The sequence below is a fragment of the Sycon ciliatum genome, chromosome 2, assembly GCF_964019385.1.
Source record: "Sycon ciliatum chromosome 2, ocSycCili1.1, whole genome shotgun sequence".
NCBI classification, from domain to species: domain Eukaryota; kingdom Metazoa; phylum Porifera; class Calcarea; order Leucosolenida; family Sycettidae; genus Sycon; species Sycon ciliatum.
In genome coordinates this window covers 9,019,907-9,039,586 of record NC_088644.1, presented here as the reverse complement: position 1 = coordinate 9,039,586, position 19,680 = coordinate 9,019,907, and the positions used below count along the sequence as shown (strand labels likewise).

General features: G+C 45.0%; 1 protein-coding gene across 1 annotated transcript in view; it reads left to right on the top strand.

The window, feature by feature from the left end:
* The first annotated feature begins 992 nt into the window (after positions 1-992).
* LOC135808541 (uncharacterized) overlaps positions 993-19,680 on the top strand; it is a 29,965-nt gene continuing 11,277 nt past the window's right edge. The window contains exons 1-6 of the mRNA XM_065321745.1: positions 993-1,239; positions 7,919-8,083; positions 13,807-14,094; positions 15,262-15,903; positions 17,432-17,731; positions 19,296-19,553. Coding sequence (XP_065177817.1) covers positions 7,984-8,083; positions 13,807-14,094; positions 15,262-15,903; positions 17,432-17,731; positions 19,296-19,553 — 1,588 coding nt within the window. The 5' untranslated portion in view covers positions 993-1,239; positions 7,919-7,983. The remainder of the gene's footprint in view (positions 1,240-7,918; positions 8,084-13,806; positions 14,095-15,261; positions 15,904-17,431; positions 17,732-19,295; positions 19,554-19,680) is intronic.

Sequence of the window (19,680 nt, the reverse complement as noted above, 5' to 3'; positions counted from 1 at the left end):
TTCTGGACATGGAAATCCGGTCCATTTCCCGGGGCCGGCGCCCTCAGCGCATACAGAACGCGATGTGCAGGGCACATGTTGATCCGATGCGACTAGCGCGCTGCAGCGCTTAAAATGCATGTGTGTACCGCTTATCCACGGCTGCATGGCCAGCACCCTGGGGCCGCTAGACGTACGACCGGATTTCCATGTCCACAACAGTCAGTAGTAGTACTGCTACATGTAATACAGTGCTGGCAACTGAAATCCGACCTCTTTGCCGGCGCGCCAGCACTGTAGTAGCATTGTACAGTCCATTCATCGGAAACTGGCCCGCTGGCTTTTGAAAGTCGGACTTGGGCCAAATTGAGGATCAAAAACCCACCTTAAATCTCAAAAATCTGGGTTTTGGATCTGCTTCTCCATACATTTTGCCATGGCATACCTGTCCTAATTTTGTAAAACCTGGCTGAGTTTCTATTTCCCTGTTCTTGGACTTTTCTGGCCTCAAATGTGGCAAGGAGTAATTGCACGGGTCACACAATGCAGGATGTACTGTTGTTTTCGCGATATCTACAACTATGTGAGAGAGACACCAAAAAGTTAGGGTGCCAGTTTCCAATGAATGGACTGTAGGTGTGAGCAGACTAGTGATAGACCAGACTTCGCCGTGTGTGCGGTCGACTGGTCTCGTAAAGTAAGATCGTCTGTCTAGTAAAAATGCCCTTGCAGCTAGCTAATAGTATTATGCCTAATTATTATTAAATTTTATGGATACGCGCGACATTGACAGATGGAAGCTAAGAGACTGACACATATTACTACTATGTGAGTGTCACGAGGAACAGTGAAAAGTACGTTGCCGTGTGAGGTGCGGTTGTGAGAACAACTGATTCAGAGCATCTTGCTGCACGCTGACTCCTGGGATCGCACACGTACACAAACACACGCTCCATGCATGAAACAAGCAGTCCAGCGCTACGCAGCACGAGCCAACATTTCGTGGCTGACAAATCAAATAATGCGAGTTTTTGCTCGCTCTCTGAGTCCGAGCTACATGAGTTCCATCGTGCCTTCGTTACAACGACAACGCGTCGCTGAGGATGCATCACTCAAATAGGATTACTTGACTTTCGGACGCCACCCTGTGTGCTGTTGATGGGTTTTCAGCTTTGTGGCTGCAGTCACGGCCTAACTGTTCTTCGTACAATTTGGGGATTCCAGTCAAACCGTTGACAGCGCTTTGCAAACTGCCCTCAGGTAAGGCCACGCAGTGTCGCAGGGTTTGTGTGATGACTTCTAACGACCCAGTCTCTTTCCGTGGTTGGGTCACCCTCACATCCGTGTATTGGCTGTACTCTTGCTATTTAAGGGGGCTCAACCCCGAAGAGGGAGCAAAAAAAATTATGGTAAATCGATCTGAACTGTGTGTTTTCAGATGGCCAGACACCTAGAGAACTGGTCTGGGCTATTTCAAGGATAGGTTTATTATGTGGTTCCCCAGCTATGGGGGTGTTATTGTACCTATGTTTTTCGGCAAAAATTCAATGATTTCTCACTAAAGGCGTAAAATTCCAGTTGGTAATACTTCAAAAATCCTGAAAGTGGGTATGGAGGGGCCTACAATACTGTCTTCTTTGGAAAATGTCCACAACATATGCCCAGACCACTGTGAGAGGCCAAGGTAGCCCAGAATGTGATTTGGCAAAACGCGTATTTCAGCAGACCGGACTTTAGACTTGTTTGAATAGTGGAGAATCGAGACAATAACATGGTCCATTTTATGGTCATTATCTGCTCTTCAAGGCCATAGGAAGGCTCTACAAAAATAGATTTTTATGTCTACCATCTCGTTTCTCCGTGAGAAACAAAATTTGTGACGGATTTTGCATATTCAGCTTGAAAGTCAGATTCAGCATTGTTGCCAAAATGAGTGTATCGACTTCATTCGAGCTTCACTTTGACTATGTAGGGCGAGAAGCATTTGCTATAGACCAATCCCAGACAATACCACATGCAACAGTCACAACTGAATTGTGTTATTCACATCTTTGTTGTATATTGTGATGTACATACATAATATAATGTACATACATACATACATGCATGGGTATATCAAATGTACAAAACAACGGATTATAAGTATAACGCTGTCAATGAGCAACTTGAGTTGCTTGGTTACTGCTGGATGCGATGGCTAGCAGCCACTGTTGGTATTGTGGGTTCGCGCCTCCAGTGTGCAGCACAACGTGAATGTTTGAGCAGATAACTGCAGCATCATCACGAGTGGTAGAAAGTGGGGACGATGCTGCACCTCCTGCAGCTGCTGGAGTACTTGTGCGGTCTGGAGCAGTGTGTAAAATAGGGGTGTTGGTGTTGGGTCTTCCAGATGCTAGATGATGTGTTATGCGTTTTGCAATAGCAGAACTCGTTGTGACTAGCACACGCCCATCGCCACCCGGTTCGTGCAATAATCCAAGGATGCCAGTTCCCTGATTCCTCTCAAATGCCAACACCAGATGATTGTACCTGTAGGCATGATATATAACGTTGTTGTTGTTGAAGAATATTTAGACTTCTACAAACACCCATGTTGCAGCGAAACGCCCACTCCAGCTTGTTTGCTGAGACTGTGACAGAAGCCTGACTAGTGCTGCAATGTGTACTGCTGTGATTCATGATTTCAGTTGACATTCCGTGCCTTGCCTTGCCTGGGTAATATTGCAGTTCTTCACAACATGCATAACACAATTTAATGCTGCATTTACAGTCTAGGTCAAGGCCGAGCTCATGAAAGTGTGGCAACTTGACCATGCATAATATTACGTGTCTGTGACTGTCTCTGCTCAAGTTGTTCTACAAGGCATATTGCCAATATTTCAATATTCAGTTTTATAATATATACAGATTCCTGTCATAGTTCAATGATACAAGCACAGCCATACTACCTTGAACCCACAGCCTTCTCCTGAGAAACACAGGCACAGGTCAGAACTCACCCAGTGCAGCCTTAGAGTTCATAGGATCCATGCTTTCCACTCCATCCAGCATGAGACTCACATGTCTGACCAAATTCTCCTGCCCACACATAGAACACTTCACTGGCATGTCGCTGTGCTGTTCCTACTGGCTGTTCCAGACCACACTCATTACTCACAGAGATCAAGTCTCTACTTGCAGACACTACACTCTGACTCCACTATCTCCAGGTACTGCAGGTACAAGACCAGTTTTTCTCTCACAGTCGTCAGTAATATTTTTATCTGGCGACTGGAAAAGAAAAAATAGATATCGTTCCCAGTGCCACTCAAGTGGATGCACTTGAACTTGAGAGAAGCATGTCACTTACCTGCCTTCTGAGACTGATACATGTATCACTGGTAGCTGGGCTCTGGACAATCTTGCAGGTTTACTTGTCTTCACTGGCAGGCGAGACTGAGAAAAGGGCATATCTGAGCTGGAAGTTAGAACTACACGACCTGAAGAAGATTGAACACGCTTTGTTCCTGAGCGCCCACGAAAACGGCCGTGCCTATTGATAACTACAAGTACTTGACACGGAGCTCCATAGCTCCATCGATCGCCGACATCCAGCAAACCAAAATGGAAAACACAAAACGTTCAAACTGTTCAAGGACTGCAGTTTCTTTGAATTCTCGCAAAATAAACTTTTGAACACGACTATTTCTCGCAAAAAAACTTTCTCCAGCCGCGGACAAAATGTTTTCAAACGCGAAATTTTGCATAAAATCATGCCCAGATTTCGATGCGCGCGCAGAAGTACTGAGCCCCCTTAAAAGTCTTAGGCTGTGTGAGAATTTTCAACCCGGGTCGAGTTCAGCCCGGGTTGAAAGTCTGTACGATAGTCCTGTATGGTCACTGATTACTTTCGCGCAAAATTTGCATGTGCAGTGCTATTCAAACCTGGCGCGAGATACGCACAGACGTACGTTAGTACAATTTCTCGCCCCCAGTTGATTTCAACCCTCCCCCAATCTCGCCCCGGGTTGATTTCAACCCTCCCCTTGGGGGCGAATTTTCAACCCGGGTCAAGCGCAATGCGTCATGTAAACGCGCCATTCATTTTGTGTACATGGCGGGTTGAAATCTGACAACCTACGTCTCAACACATCACCAAATTTGTCTAATACCGTACTGCGCAGGTCTTGGAGCCATAATGCTGCTGGCACACGCCTGGACGAGAACGCAGCAATGGCAGACAAGACACTAAACGAAATGCTTGCGGGTATAAAGTTGCGGTTAACCAATATATGCATGATGTGGACAATTTTGCACAGGCATTATTACCCAATGTCATCTGGTTCAGACAGATATTTTCTATAATAATCCTGTGTGATCAGCCAAATTTTTTAATGCAGCCTTGTTTGGCGACTCCTCCACCAGAAAACGCATGAGGGAGTTACTATGTGGATCATTTTCTACTATCATGATTTGTTTGAGTTTCTTGTCAAAGAGACAAATTTCTATGCCATACAGTATCTGGCAATGCATGATTTCAGTCCGTGCGAGGGCACACAGGACAATGGAATCCAGTGACAATTACATAGATGATGGTGTTCATCAGTCTCCAGTTATAGGCTATTCAGACTACGGCCACGTTTTGCGTTTCGGTACTTGGACAAACGGCGATCAAGTGCACTGGTCGTTCAGACACGCGGTATGCGCCCGGTACACAATCGCGTTTTTGAGTGCGTTGCCAAGGTTAATTTATGGCGGGTTTTGTTTGCCGGGGAATTTGAAGTACTCAAGAGAAATGAAAAGGAAAATGTTATGTCTTTATGACTCAATTTATTTGAGTGATTTGGAGGTGGTTTGTTTTTGTTGAGATGGAGGAGACTCAGAGGAGACGTGCTGCCATGTTGTTCCTGCTGTTGATCCGTGGATTGAATCAGCTACCACCTGACAGGGGTATCGACTTTGAGACTTTTGAAGACACGGACGTCATACTTCAAGTAGCTCATAAAACTGCAATTGACTGTGGCCGTCGTAGGTTTTCCCGCTCGCGAACTGTCAGTGTGACCTGTCCATTTGGGCCACATCGACAGCGCTGCGACCATACCAGATCGAACATTGACTCGTCCAATGACGTCCCGGTGGCAGTTGGCAAACGGATTTGCTTGTACAATTCCCTGCCTTTCTTTTTTAGGCTGTCCACCTTGTTGTGGACTTCTTGCTGGGTGAAGATTTTTTCACCTTGCTGCTGATTCAGTAGGGAGGTGGCTTTTGCTCCTTCGCCGCCCGACTGGACATAGATTTGTCCAGGCTGTGAAGGAGATCTGCCCAAATTTTCACGAAGATGCGCTCCGCATTGTCGGAAAACGATCTGTTCGACATTTCCACTACCACTGAGAGACTTTCACTACAACTGACAACAGACTGCCAAATTTCCACACCCCTGCATGTACTGTGACAAACGAGAAACGAAACGAAAAACTGGGGTCCGAGCTTGTCGTTCACGTTTGCGATTTCGCGCTTCAGATCTCCCGCCACGTTCGCCGTCACCATGGAAATATGGCCGTCAACGTCGATTTGGCCGTAGTCTGAATAGCCTATAACTGAGTAGCTAGCTGGCTTTGAGAACCACATGCAGCTTTCTCAGGTCAACTGACCCAGCCATACACGGAAATCTTTCCCTGTATGCTACTAGTCTTGTCCAACAAATGCAGTTTGCAAATTGCTTGCGTATCATGCATGCGCCTTTCAGAGTAATACACTGATGCTGAACCAAGGATGTACTTTGCAAATACATCTCGGCGAGCTACGCTAATCACAGGCTTATAGTGTCTGCATTATCAAGGGCGTCGGAAGCGGTACGACTGGTACGGCTCGTGCCGTACCACTTTTGGCTCCAGGTGGTCCACGCGGAACGTCAAAATCCGGTGTAAGAAAAATTGGGGTATCGAGTTTGTACACGACCACGCGTGATCGTGAGCCGCGATCCATCACCGGTGCACCAGTCAGGTCACTGCACCGTGTAAAGCGTGACTACTAGACTGTCGACTACGGAACTACAGTTGTGGCAAGTGAAATCCGACACTTGCCATAGGGGACAGCGCCACAAATGGACACCGATGATGTAATGCACTTCACCTAATTTGAACTATAGAGCCGTATGCATCCAAACAGATCGAAAGGTCACAGCGTAGATACACACAGTTCACAAACATGGTACTCATAAGGAGTATTGGTATCCAATCTCCATTCATTTTTGCCAGCACCTTTTGAACCTTGACTGTGATGAGTACGAGTTTTGTCACCAGACAGATAAAGTTGTATGTAACACATGTACTGTACGTATGCAGGGCTGCAGGGGCTGCAGACTGCATGGTGCAGTCCCTTATGCCAAGTGTTGGATTTCACTTGCCACAACTGTAGTTAACTGCATGGCATGTATGCGTCATGACTCGTAGATCTAGTCGGTCTCTTTGTTTCGTACCTTTGGAGAAACTCTGAGAGGGGTATTTTGAGTGTTTTTTGAAAAAGAAATCCCTGGGGAAGTTTCCCCCGACCCACTCTCACTGTCGAGCCGTACCACTTTCTACCTCCTTCCGACGCCCCTGATTGTAAATTTCAGTGCCAAGTTGCAGGCCCAATTGGCAAAATCCATATCTGTGGAAAATACCTCGGACCTGTTTTATGAATCTTATCATGGGCCAGAGGTCCTAAACGTACTATACAACCTCAAAAACCACTGGATAAACTAGTGGTAATAGACATGTATATATTTGAAGACAACAAGATAAATTTATGGACTTCTATACCTCAAAATTCTCGGGTATCACACCACTTTCTTCTCCAAAAAAAACAGAGCATACCCTTGCCCACAGAACATCCAGGTCTAAACGGTGTTGTACATGATTGTACAGTCGTACTGCTGTAAAGTAAAAGAAAGAAAAAGAAGAAAGAATCATTCCCTCAAACTTGTGAAAAAAAGAAGGAAGAAATTATATTTAGGGTGCGTTCTTAAATCCTCTCGGAAAAGTTGGAGACTCTCCGAAAAGTTCGAGAGCTGTTCTTATATCCTCTCCGAATTTTAGCAGGCTCTCCAAAGCTCTCCATGCTCTCCAAGCTTCAGAGGTGGTTGAAACTTGGAGATTCCCGCGGTTTGGGATCAGCGCATGCGAACTAGGCTAAAAGCCACGTGTGGTTCATGAGTGTACGCATTTCCCTTTTCGCATACGCACAGCGCGTACTATTTTCGCCCCTTTGGCGCTTCATTTTGCTTGACATCTGCAAAATATTTCCGAATTCTTCGAGACCCGTTCTTGAAGAATCCCAGCTTCTTCGACTTCTCTTTTCTTCTTCTCCTAGAAGCTAGAGAATGTAAGAACTCACCCTTAGGGCATTACTTACGAAGAGCTTTCTTGAAAGCGGAAAGTATCTCAGCACGTCGAATACTATAGGTAAGGGAGTGCCAAAAGCTATAATAATGCCGTAAACAACGGTGAGCTTAAGAAATAAAGACAAACCAGGAACAGGCAATGATACTTGATTTCGAGTACGTCTATCACACTGGAACCAGTCATACTTTTCCAAGTGTTGGGGAATTCGTTTAGCATAAATTTCATGAGCAAGGGTACATAAATGGGCTAAGCTGCACTCACAGAGCGGAGATAAGGTGGTCCGAGCATATAATTGCCATTAATTGGGCACAGCTAACTAACTTGAGCAGCCAATAACCGTTTGAAAATCTTTCTATGATGCGTTTCAAGTTTAGTGGACAAAGTTGAATTTAGACAACACCATGCAGTGTCAGCATAGTCGAACAGAGGCAAAATGTAGCAACGGTAGAAAAGGACTTTACAACTATCAGGCAGGTGGGAATAGTTGGAAGTGAGTGTTCCAAGCGCGGATCACACACATTATGTTATTCATTGCTATGACATTGTCACTTCTTTTGTGTTTCTACACACTACAGCCAGTGACGGCATCCTCTCAGAACCATACTTATCTGGCAAATCTCCTGGGAAGAAGAAGGCGAATATGGTTCAAGTTTCCATCACACACCTAATTGTTCTACTGCTGAGCCTGAGCATTATGCTCTGTGCTCATGCACAACTACCTGGTGGTGGACCACTTGAAGGTGAGATGCTATGACTATAACCCTAATTGCATAAGGAGGTAAAGCGAAGTGTAACACTGTAGTCCCTCCTAGCCTATCCTCACTGGGGCATGTTCAGGATTAACAGAACTGTTCAAACAACGCCAATGGAGGGAGACAGTGGCACACTCCGGGGGTTATCCAGGACAGTGGTTACTACGGTGTTTGGCATTAGAAATTTCTGTTGAGGCAAGGTTTCCTGTCGGTTGTCAGGATATTCAGCTTCTCCATTGTGCACAGGCTGCAGGACTTTGATCGCTTAGAGTATGACTTGGCCCGGTCCTGGATGACCCACTTCACTTTACGCGGTTCACCTTTTCAGTAGGCTTTTCTCTTTAGCCTTTGCTCAAATTTATACAATTCAGTGCTTTTCTCATGGCATAATGGTGTCCGATGATTTGCGAACAGCTCCTTGAAGGTGTTTTCTGTACTGCAAAAGTAGATTTTGGGATCAGAATGCCACTCAACAGTTGCTTTTGTAGATATTGAAGCACAAGGTCCTTCCCCAAATACACTAAAAGTAAGGTACAGCTGCATGTAGAACATCGCAAGAATCATCAACGGCCACAGAAATGGAGAATGCATGCCTCCTGCTAACACCCTGCCATGTAACTGCCGCTCATAATCAGACTCACCTGCAGATTGTTCGTGCTGGGCGACTGAAATTATCTGCAAGGCAACTGTGGAGCATCGCTCTGATCCCACAATCTGCTTACAGAAAACACCGTCAAGCAGTGCTTAGCAAACCATCAGACATCATTTTACTATGGTCTCTGTGAGCTCTGAGTTTGCTGTGTTCACAGCTTCGCTTATGCAGAATGGCGTAGACCATAATATACCGACCGGGAAACGTCGGCTTATGGTACACAGACGTCACAGTTCCATAATCAATTTTCTTGCCAAGTATATCAAGAAAGGAGAACACACTGCTTGTATCCGAAAAAGGGGAAGGGATCATCAACGAAACAGACATAGAGATGAGGTCACCACGATGCATGAATCTTGGACACAAAAAACGCATCAAGCAACATAAACCATTACACATTCTACTGCAGACAGCACGAAAGGGCATACTGATAATGGCCAGCAGCGATGAGAACAACCCCAACGGAGGAGAGTCTAGCAGTGAGGGAAAGGGTGTGGATGAGGGAGAGCAATTGGGTGCATGTGTTCAGCAGTGGAAAGTCTTCTGTGTATAACCATCTGGTATTTTGTCCTGATTGTTGCCCAGTGTACTCTGATTCCTAGTTTTCTGTTCTGTGCCGTTCACGTTATGGGGACAAGTTGCAGGTGGAAGTGTTAGAAGCTGTGTGACAACACACTGATAACGTGATAGTGATAAGCCTAACTTGTGTTGAAAAGGATGGTATTTTTTATTTGAAACTGTTTAAATAGTAGAGTATATAGTGTTGGTGGTCATGCCTGGCCACAGCTTTGTCTTTATCTGTCACTAGAGTCGTAAGTACCTGCCTATAAGTTTCCCTGGTCTTCAACTCTTCTTTGTTAGCTGTCACAGGTGTGGTTTCCTGTAACTAAACCTTTTAGAATTCTTGCATTGTTTAGGTGTTATTTCCCACTTTATAAGTGTCTCTAAATAGTAACGGCAGAAGAAGACTTGGCTGTGTCATTGCTGTGTGATTAGTGTGTTAGGACAAATTCAATATACAAATAATCTATAGTGAAGGAAAAAGGATCATGAAACTACAAGTTGAGAAGAAGTAGCGACGACCCGGCCATTATCCAATACACCACACCACCACATTGCGCTCTTGGCCGATCCAAAGTCTGCACTCACATCACCATCTTATTATTATCCTTATTATTCTTTCATTCAACACCATATGCCTCCACTGATGAGCTCAGGAGGAGCAAAACAGCTGTCTGGAGGGTCATTGTCAATATCAATCTATATACCGGAATTATCCTTGCTGTGGTGATGGTGATGTGAGTGCAGAGTTTGGATCGGCCAAGAGCGCAATGTGGTGGTGTGGTGTATTAAACAACAAGTTACGCTATAAATTATAAATTTATCCCTAGCTCTCCATCCGAGTCCATTCTTGCACAAATAATGTACATGGAGATAAAAGTTTAATGATAGCTGTGAAAAGTATGAATGCCGTTAGCCCTTTCCCAAAGGTGCTCTTTTAATTCGCACTTAGTGCTTTTCGCGTCCCTCAAAATATGCTGAAAAAGTGCTCTTTTTTCAGTGGAAACAGGCAAAAAGTGCTCTTTTTTCAGTGAAAACAGGCAAAAGTGCTCTTTTTTCAGTGAAGCATAGCCATGATGCATGTTCAGATATGAACCCAAGCTGAGAAATGAATACGCACTCTTCCATGGATTATTATTATTATTATTATGAAATGACCCAAAGGCAATGTGCCTATCGAGGGGTTCTATTGATTGAAAGAACAGTAGATATAGATGTACATGTATGTACAAAGACAAGTAGGGATTGATGAGGAGAGAAATGGGGAAAATCAACTGCAAGGTGGCGGAATTCCGTTGATTGCATAAGCATGGTCAGCTGTAAATTTCCTGAGGGCAGCTTTGAACTTATAGAGCGAGGCTTCCGATGTTAGACTGGGGGGGGGGGGGGGGGTAAACTGTTCCATAGAATAGCAGTTCGGAACATGAAGAGAGACTTGGACAATGATTTAAATTTGGGAAGAATGATTTTATTTGGTCGTCGCTCACTATTCGTAATCTTGAAACGGAAATCAGCAAGGTAATCACGATGATGGAAAACATATCTGTGAAATGTAGTGAGACTGATGATTTGACGACGATAGGCTAGTGACTCTAGGGAGCATTTAGAATTTAAGACAGATTTGGAAGAAGTGTAATCAAATGCATTTTTTTGCTCTAGCAAACCTTGCCTGTAATTGATCAAGAGTGGTCATGGGTTTCTTATTAGATCCAAACGACCATATCGTACAGCTATATTCGATCACAGGTCTTACGAACCCTTTGTACAGTATGATCATTGCCGAAGGCGTAAGTATGTGTCCACGAAAGGCAAAACAGGAAGTAAAGTAAAAAAAACCACTTTTTACAGCATTGTGTACACCGGTACAAGATTCACCAACTAATTACTTGTTGCTCCCAAAAAAGCCGCGTGCCAAGGCCCATCGAGCACTTGGAAACTGTGATCGCATGCATGAGCAAACAGATTTTAGCACTTTTTCAGCTAAAAAAGCTCAAAAAGGGCGATATTCACCAAAAAACGCAATAAAGGGCGAAAAACGGGCTTTTCCAAAAAGGGCCAAAAAGGCGAAAAAAGGGCGAGCACCTTTGCGAAAGGGCTAAATGCCGTAGACATCACCTCCCAACATGACAATTTGTAAGAGGTTTGAAACGTATTGGTTTGCAATTCAATATGGTTTCTTATTCTAAGTTGCCTTCTTTCCCTCATGTTATCTTGTACTTTATTATTCTAAGTCGATGTGGAGATAATAGCCATAAAATACCTGGCAGATTCTGTCAGTCATGACATTCCATTGATGAATGTGACAGGAAAACGTTCTGGAACTAAACCATTGCTACTTTGTTTTGTGACATGAGCATGTGTTAATTTTTATTCATGGCTTTTCTTATTTTTCTTCGTCTTTTTCCTTTTGATAAGAGTTTGTTTTTTCCCCTCTTTGTCTCTTTTTCCAAGTTTTCCAATATCTGGGTACGACATTTGCTTCCTTATCATTGGATCTATACAGTCCATTCGGTTTGCAAACTCAAGTAAACACAATCAACAACCTATTCAAACAAAACAGTCCCCATAGTTCCCTCAGCTATTTCTCAGGTGCTTCAGCCTGTTTGCAATGTGCCTATAGTGCATTTACCAATTCCGGGCCCTGATACACTAAAACTACATGTGTGTGCACCATCTTGGCGAACTCTCCATGATGGCCCAGGATCGAGCAGCTTGGAGAGGCTGTTTCATGCGGCATAGCACGCGTTCAGGCGATCTCTAGCAGAGGAACAGCAGCGGAACTATGTGTTGCAAAATAGTATCATATGTATTGTGTCAATGAATATTGTACGTGTGTCTGACAAAATACATTTTGCACATAATATTATCTTGATCAATTTTCACCGCATTCGCTTCATCTAATATAAGGCTTAAAACAACGGCTATCATATTTCTGACCTATACAAGTTATTGACTTGACGATCTTGAACAAGAGTAAAGTGAGACTGTGAAAAACCTATGGGCCCAGATTTGGCGAAGCACTATAGTTGTTTTTCTCTGGCGAGTATCATGGACATGGATGAGGATGACGCTCAGACCTGTGGCGTTTCATTGAATGAAAGAATTTTTTGTTGTTCACGGCTGAGCGTAGCCAAAGAGTGCAAAAAACGTATTTTTCACTCGCAAATATTTTCGTGCGTTTCTCTTGTTCTGCGCAAATTCATTGAACATGCCATTGTGGTCTTTGTTTTCCTCATGGTAGATGAAGTTGTCCGCCCACCCACCCTGGTTTGATGGGGGTCTTCCGCTGTTCTTCTTGATATTCTATGCCGATGTGTGTGGCTAATGATTATGACGTACAATTTCTTGTTTTCTCTATTCTTGGGTTCGACTGGCAGCGGGGCAGGAATTAATGAAATAGAAAGGTTAGAAAGTTTTTGGTGCGAAAGGGGTGTTTTTCCTCTAGCCCGGTTGAGCGGTCGCTGCTAGGAATGTAGGAAGGCATTGTTTTCAGGCGCTCCCCTGCTGCCCAGTCACCCATGTTCACCACTGGCCATGCTGTTTCACTTGATTTTGCTGCCTTTTCTCCAGCTTGCTGGCGGTTCTTTGACTGATTTAGATGTTTCCGGCTATTTAGCACCATATCCCTCACACACTCATACTCAGCTCAAGGCAACAAGGAATTGTTTTGGAGATAGTGTGCTGCTTCGAGTAACTGGTCTTGTAATGCAAAAGCTCGAAGAGCTGGAAAGCAATGCCAGGCCACTGGCAGCAACTGGCTCGCGAGGAGCCGCAATAAACCCACATTGTGCCACAATGGGGTTGCAAGGCAAAGCCAATGCAATTGGCAACAACTGGCTTGTGAAGAGCCGCAACTAGCGAAGCAAATGACCAGTTAGGAGCGATAGAGCTAACTGTTCCCTAGTACCATTAGCAAGATGATAAGATGGGAGGGATGGAGGGTGAAAATTTGATGCTGGCACAAGCTAAAAGTCACCACTAATTAGACTTTGAAGTGAAGCCAACAGCAAGAAAGAAAGAGAAAGCTCGAAGGAAGCAGTTGTATGACGTCAGGCTAAGCGCGCCCAAATCCATGTGCTGGCAGTGTGAGTGCAGTGAGCAAAAGTTCAAAGGAAGCAGTTGTGTGACGTCAGGCTAAGCGTGCCCAAATCTATGCGCTGGCAGTGTGAGTGCAGTGCGCAATGCACTGATGCAGCCGTGCGTGGCAGATGCATACATGGCAGTGTGATCGGTGGATGCTAACACACACTACCGGTAACTACATTACTGCGACATTATCCATTATGTGGCTGCGAGCGTGGGTTTTGCTTCAACTCATTTCTGGAAAACCACTACGGTGGTGAGTGTGATTGTTCTGGTAGACCACCACCCCATGTACTGAACAGTTGCTCTGTGAGTGAAAAGTGTGCTTATGCACTGAAAGCATGCATGTTACCTGATAAGCACCTCGTAACTTAGCTTTTGTGTCTGAACTGTGTTGTTTTGTGTTTTCTGGTAGAATTCCAAGTATCTGGCTCCAATTTAACGGGTTTAACATGCAACACTACCGACCCGAATATGATACGATTTGTACACCTAGGTGCCGGCGGCAGTGGTACACCGCGACTGGTTCCTTTTTATGATGGTTCTGATCCCACCCAAACTGAGTACCAGCGCTTGATTTCGAATTCAAGCAGCAACTTCATCTACCAACTTCACATTATCAATTATGACGGAGTGCGAGCAGTCTACGCGTGTGGGTCGGTAACATCACTTCAAACTAATCACTATACCATTGAACGCACTGGTAAGTAAAAATTCACGAACACCGAAAATAATTATGATTTGAATTTACTGGCTTGAGGGAAACACACAAATGGGAAAAGTCTGAAGAAAAAATTGACTGTCACCACCAGGACTCGAACCAGGGACCCTCGCTTGTAGACAGCGATGCCCTCATCACTGAGCTATGGTGTAGTCGTCATCCCAGCAGAGGCCGTTCAACATTTTCTTCAGACTTCTTAGCTCACGATTTGAATTTAAATAATAGATACGCTGACACAATCATTTCGGGTGCTGGTGATGAAATGGTTGGTCAGAGATTTTTTACTATGTATTAAATTATGTGCTGAAAAGGAATCTCTTGAAAGCAAAGCTTAAAACAGATATGGATACCAGCCGTATTTTCCAGTGTTGTCTGGATCATTGGAGATGGTGTTTTGAAGGATACATAATAATATTCTTGGAGATGGTATCAATAAAGCAAGTAGAGTCTCCGTGCTAAGTGGGAGCTTTTTACACAGTACACACAGTACACACAGTATGGCTTACACAATACATACAGTATGGCTTAACGTATAATGTTCACTAGCTTAGTCTTTCGAGTGTTGAGACAGTCTGCGAAAGCTGGACGCTCCTTTGTCCTATGCATGTGTTGCCAAACGAACTCGCACGCTTTCCTAAAATTGAATGAATGCGCCATACCAGTGAGGCATTATCAGAAAAAAAAATCCTGAAAGCACTAATTCATTCATAGATGCATGGATGAAGATGAAATCTCAGAAGTCTTCTGGATGCTGAATTGAATAGTCCTGGTTCAAGGATGCTGCTAGACATTGTTCGGCCCTTATTCCATCGCACATAATCCCATAGTGATGCGTACAACACACAAAACACATGACCAAGGCCAAGACAATGAGACCACGGACGAATCACTCATCACTCTCGCTCCTAGACCAAACTAGCACTATGCATGCACGACACTCACTTGACAATGACTCTCAAATAAACGGAAGCAGGTTCTCACTCTCTGACGACGTGTCTCCAGCATACACCACATACCATATGCATCGCACATCACACCATGCTCATGCATACACCACATACTAGTACCATATGCGTCGCACATCACACCATGCTCATGCATACGCCACAAAAATTGTGCTCCCTGTACCCTGTATCCTTTTTCTTGCAGAGCCAATTCTGGGCATGAACACAATTGATGGTGCTAACACTGGACTGGGTAATCAGCCGGGCATATCACATGTTTTCAATGAAGGATCACCCATCCCACCAGTTGTCTGTTTTCCTAATACTGGACAGCCAAGAAGGAACACGGTAACACTCAACATTACTTATGATGATGGTCGCACACGTACATTCCGACCAGATTCATTTGCCAATGGAGTAGTCTTCCCAATTCGCAGTGCGCGGAATTCATCTGGGCTTTATGTGTGCTACGCTGCGAATGAAGCAAACACTGCCCCTATTGTTTTGACATTCAATGTAACCGTATATTTCCGACCTGACTTCTCTAACACTGAGCGTGAACGTTCTGTTGTTGAGGGTACCAGGCTATTCTTGACAGTCTATGTGTCCAGCCGTCCCGACCTGATTGTGTTTGACTTTGTCAGTGCCAGTGGTGCAAGGTCCTCGTTGCTGTCCCAATATCAAGCTGCAACACCCACTAACAATCTAATGACTGAGCGCAAGGTGACAGCTCTGGATGTAGCATCAGCGGATTCAACTCATAATGGCGTGTACGTGTGTGAAGCAACCAATCAAATTTCCGGTGGTCCAGGTTCAAGCTCAGTCAATATCACTGTCCGCATTATCAGTAAGTTTAATACTTTACTCTAATATTCACTCTAACATGGAGTGTCGTTGTGCGTATTTGATATTCCTGTTTCTCTCAATCCAAGCAAAACAGTGCTTTGCTCTTGTTTTTCAGTAGGTAAAAATAATTAGTCGTGGGAACAAATGTCCTTGGTCATTTTTGAATATTCACTGGTTGAGGGAATGCAAAAGGGAAAAATTTGAAGAAAAAATGACTGTCAACACCAGGGCTCGAACCATGGCTCGAACTAGGGCTCGAACCAGGGCTCGAACCAGGGACACCGTTTGAGGCCAGCGATGCTCTCACCACTGAATACATGTACTCACATTAATTTCATTCCCGTAGCTATGCAGAAGACGTTGCTTCAGTAACGTCTGGCGTTAGCCAGGGTCTACACAGCTTAAATTTGGTGTTTGTTTGTTCCATCTGTCTGGCGCTATCTCGTACCTGTCCCGTACCAGCAAGAGTACCGTACCATTAAGAGAATGAGTATGTACGTGAAGTGTATCGGGGGAATGCATGCAGGCCGATAGTGCAGTGCATCGAGCATTCAAGAGTATCGTAGTGTAGACACGATACTCGTCAAGCGAGCTAAGACAGAGATCTTTGTCATCAAATCTGTCGAACCAGGCCTCAGTCAAACAGGCAGTTTACGAGCGTCAAGGTAGCGCGCCGCGTGTCAAGCATCGCATCCTAAGACAAATCTGCATGCACTGCCGATAGTGCAGTGCATCGAGCATTCAAGAGTCGCGTAGTGTAGACACGATACTGGTTAAGCGAGCTAAGACAGAGATCCTTGTCGTCAAATCTGTCGAATCAGGACTCAGTCAAACTGGCTGTTTACAAGTGTCCAGATAGCGCTTCTCGCTATCCCGTACCTATCCCGTACCGTACCATCAAGGACAGCATATGCGCATCGGCACGCCTGGCGCCATCTGGTACCTGTCCCGTTCCGTACCATCAAAGACAGCTGGCAATAGGGCTTTCAAATGCATGATCATAACGTGAAGCAACTCGGAAGAATGAGTATGTATGCGAAGTGTATCGGGTAACGCATGTAGGGCGATTGTGCGGGTTCGAATACCAGGTTATGCCTTAAAAAATAGAAGAATTGAATAATTTATAACATCCCTATGCTTTTTTGCCTATGTCATCAAGATAGTAGACGGTATCATATCACCCTCGATCGAATCTGTCCAGTACCGGACCGTACCATCAAAGACGGCTGGCCACAAACATCTGGCCACAATATTCAAATATGGCTCTCAAATGCAAGATCATAACGTGAAGCAACTTGGAAGAATTAGTATGTATGCGTAGTGTACCGGGGGATACATACAGGGCAATAGTACGGGTTCGAATCCCAGGTTATGTCTTGAACAAAAAGGAGAAATGAATTTACAATGCTTTTTTTGCCTGTGTCATCAAGGCAAAGAAGCATAGCGTAGGGCCCTGAGCTTCCAAGCTCTCTCGTTATCATCACACTATGTGTGCTGGGTGCTCTGTTTTCTATGTGGTCTGTTTGCAGGCCCTCCCGGTGCAGCACGTAACATCACCCTTCTCTCCCACGCCTCCACCTTCATTGAACTGTCCTATGTGCAACCGGCTGATAATGGAAATTCCTATATCACCGGCTACAGAGTGATGTGTAGCACTGATTTTGGTGATGCCAGTCGTGAAGGACATGTTGTGGCAGCTAATGTGTCCGACCTCACTGCCAACATAACAAGTCTGTATGCTGGAGAGACCTACACATGCACAGTTGAAGCTAGAAATGAAGCCGGCTTTGGATCATCAGCCTCACGGAGTGTACATCTTCTACAGGGTGGTAAGTTTCTCCCGTGTTTTGTCTATTATATCTGTATGGGTTACTCAATTCTGGACTGCTAGCTGTTCCACCTTGTTAGGTCTCTCCTCAGCAGAGCTCACAGCTGTTCCACCTTGTTAGGTCTCTCCTCAGCAGAGTTCACAGCTGTTCCACCTTGTTAGGTCTCTCCTTAGCAGAGCTCACAGCTGTTCCACCTTGTTAGGTGTCTCCTCAGCAAAGTTCACAGAAGCTACCTGAGCCGATCACAATGATGCCGTCTAGTGAACAACAAAGCTTCACCAACATCAAGGTCACTGTATATGAGTGCAGGGTCTTTCAAAACTGTGACCATTTCTCTACTAGTATTGTGATAAACAGGGGCCATCTGGAGCTTGCTAGTAGCTAGGCACTTTAAAGGGGAAGTTAAGGCAAAAATTAAAATTTCACCAGTTGTAGTCTTCGGGGTGCTGAGTCGAATGGTCGTGGTCCGAGGAAGCTGAGACGCTCCCTTCCTACTTGAATCCCAATCGAACTCGCGCACTTCCACCGAAACTGGGTGACTGCGCCCTACGAGATGGGGATTTGTATGCAAAATGTCACTAAAAGCGCCATTTCGTTCTTATAAAAGCACGGATGACCGCGATTGGCCCATATGTTGTAGTCTTTTGGACGTTGAGTCGACTGGTTTTGGGTCCGAAAAGGCTGCGATCCAGCGTTCCGCCTTTATTCCCAATCGAACATGGTTGAACAAGCTGTCACGTGCTCCTGCGTACGCCAGTCACCTGGTCACCGTGCCTGCAGGGTACAACTTACTAGCCTGTTTGACCTTTTTTGGGTGCAGTCCTGTCACTCGAGTTGAACTCGAGTTGAACCTTGGTGTGAAAGTTGTCACCTGCTGGCGTGGTGACCAGGTGATTTGGGCACCCAGGAGCACGTGACCACTTGTTCAACCATGTTCGATTGGGAGTAAAGGAGGAACGCTGCATCGCAGCCTTTTCGGACCAAAACCAGTCGACTCCGCGTCCAAAAGACTACAACATATGGGCCAATCGCGGTCATCCGTGCTTTTATAAGAACGAAATGGCGCTTTTAGTGACATTTTGCATACAAATCCCCATCTAGTAGGGCGCAGTCACCCAGTTTCGGTGGAAGTGCGCGAGTTCGATTGGGATTCAAGTAGGAAGGGAGCGTCTCAGCTTCCTCGGACCAAGACCATTCGACTCAGCACCCCGAAGACTACAACTGGTGAAATTTTAATTTTTGCCTTAACTTCCCCTTTAACCTTGACCAGTGCATACACGGAGGGGGGAATTTGTCATATAGTTTCATGGTGTGGCCTGAATAGTGGTGGTGATCATGAGTAACACTGGTTCAGAAGATTGGACAAAATCAGCTAAATTGGTCCAATCTTTTCGTTCCTCGATCTTACAAGATAATAGTCACAATTCACGCTACATCTGTGAAGTTTTCGGCTCTAGTATTTACCCTTGTTTCTCTGCACATCATAAAGATAGCAATGCCTTCCAAAGATCAATCACATGCCACTCATATGACTAGAGTTGATAACTCGTTTTTCCCTGTACAGCACCATGTAAACCAGAAGTGATGCAAAACGCCGTGCCAGGCATCCTGTCTCTACAAGTGTTCTTCCCTTGTGATGGCGGCAATGCGGCCACTTGCACTATAATCATAGCTCCAGTCGGTTTTTCAAGTGCTGTATCATGTGCAACTGGACAGAGAATCACTGTGAATGACACCACTGCTGTCGCTGGTATCACCTACACCTATACAATCACTATAGATAACGGCCTGGCATTGTCCACAATATCCAGCACAGCCACAAGTAAGTGGTATTTTAAGCTACCTTGTCCTCTTGGGAGTATTGTGTCTTGCTCCCTTCGTAGGAGCTGGATATTTTCCTGCAGGCTTGAATTGACAGTTGACTTACAATTCCCCAAATATCGCCGAAG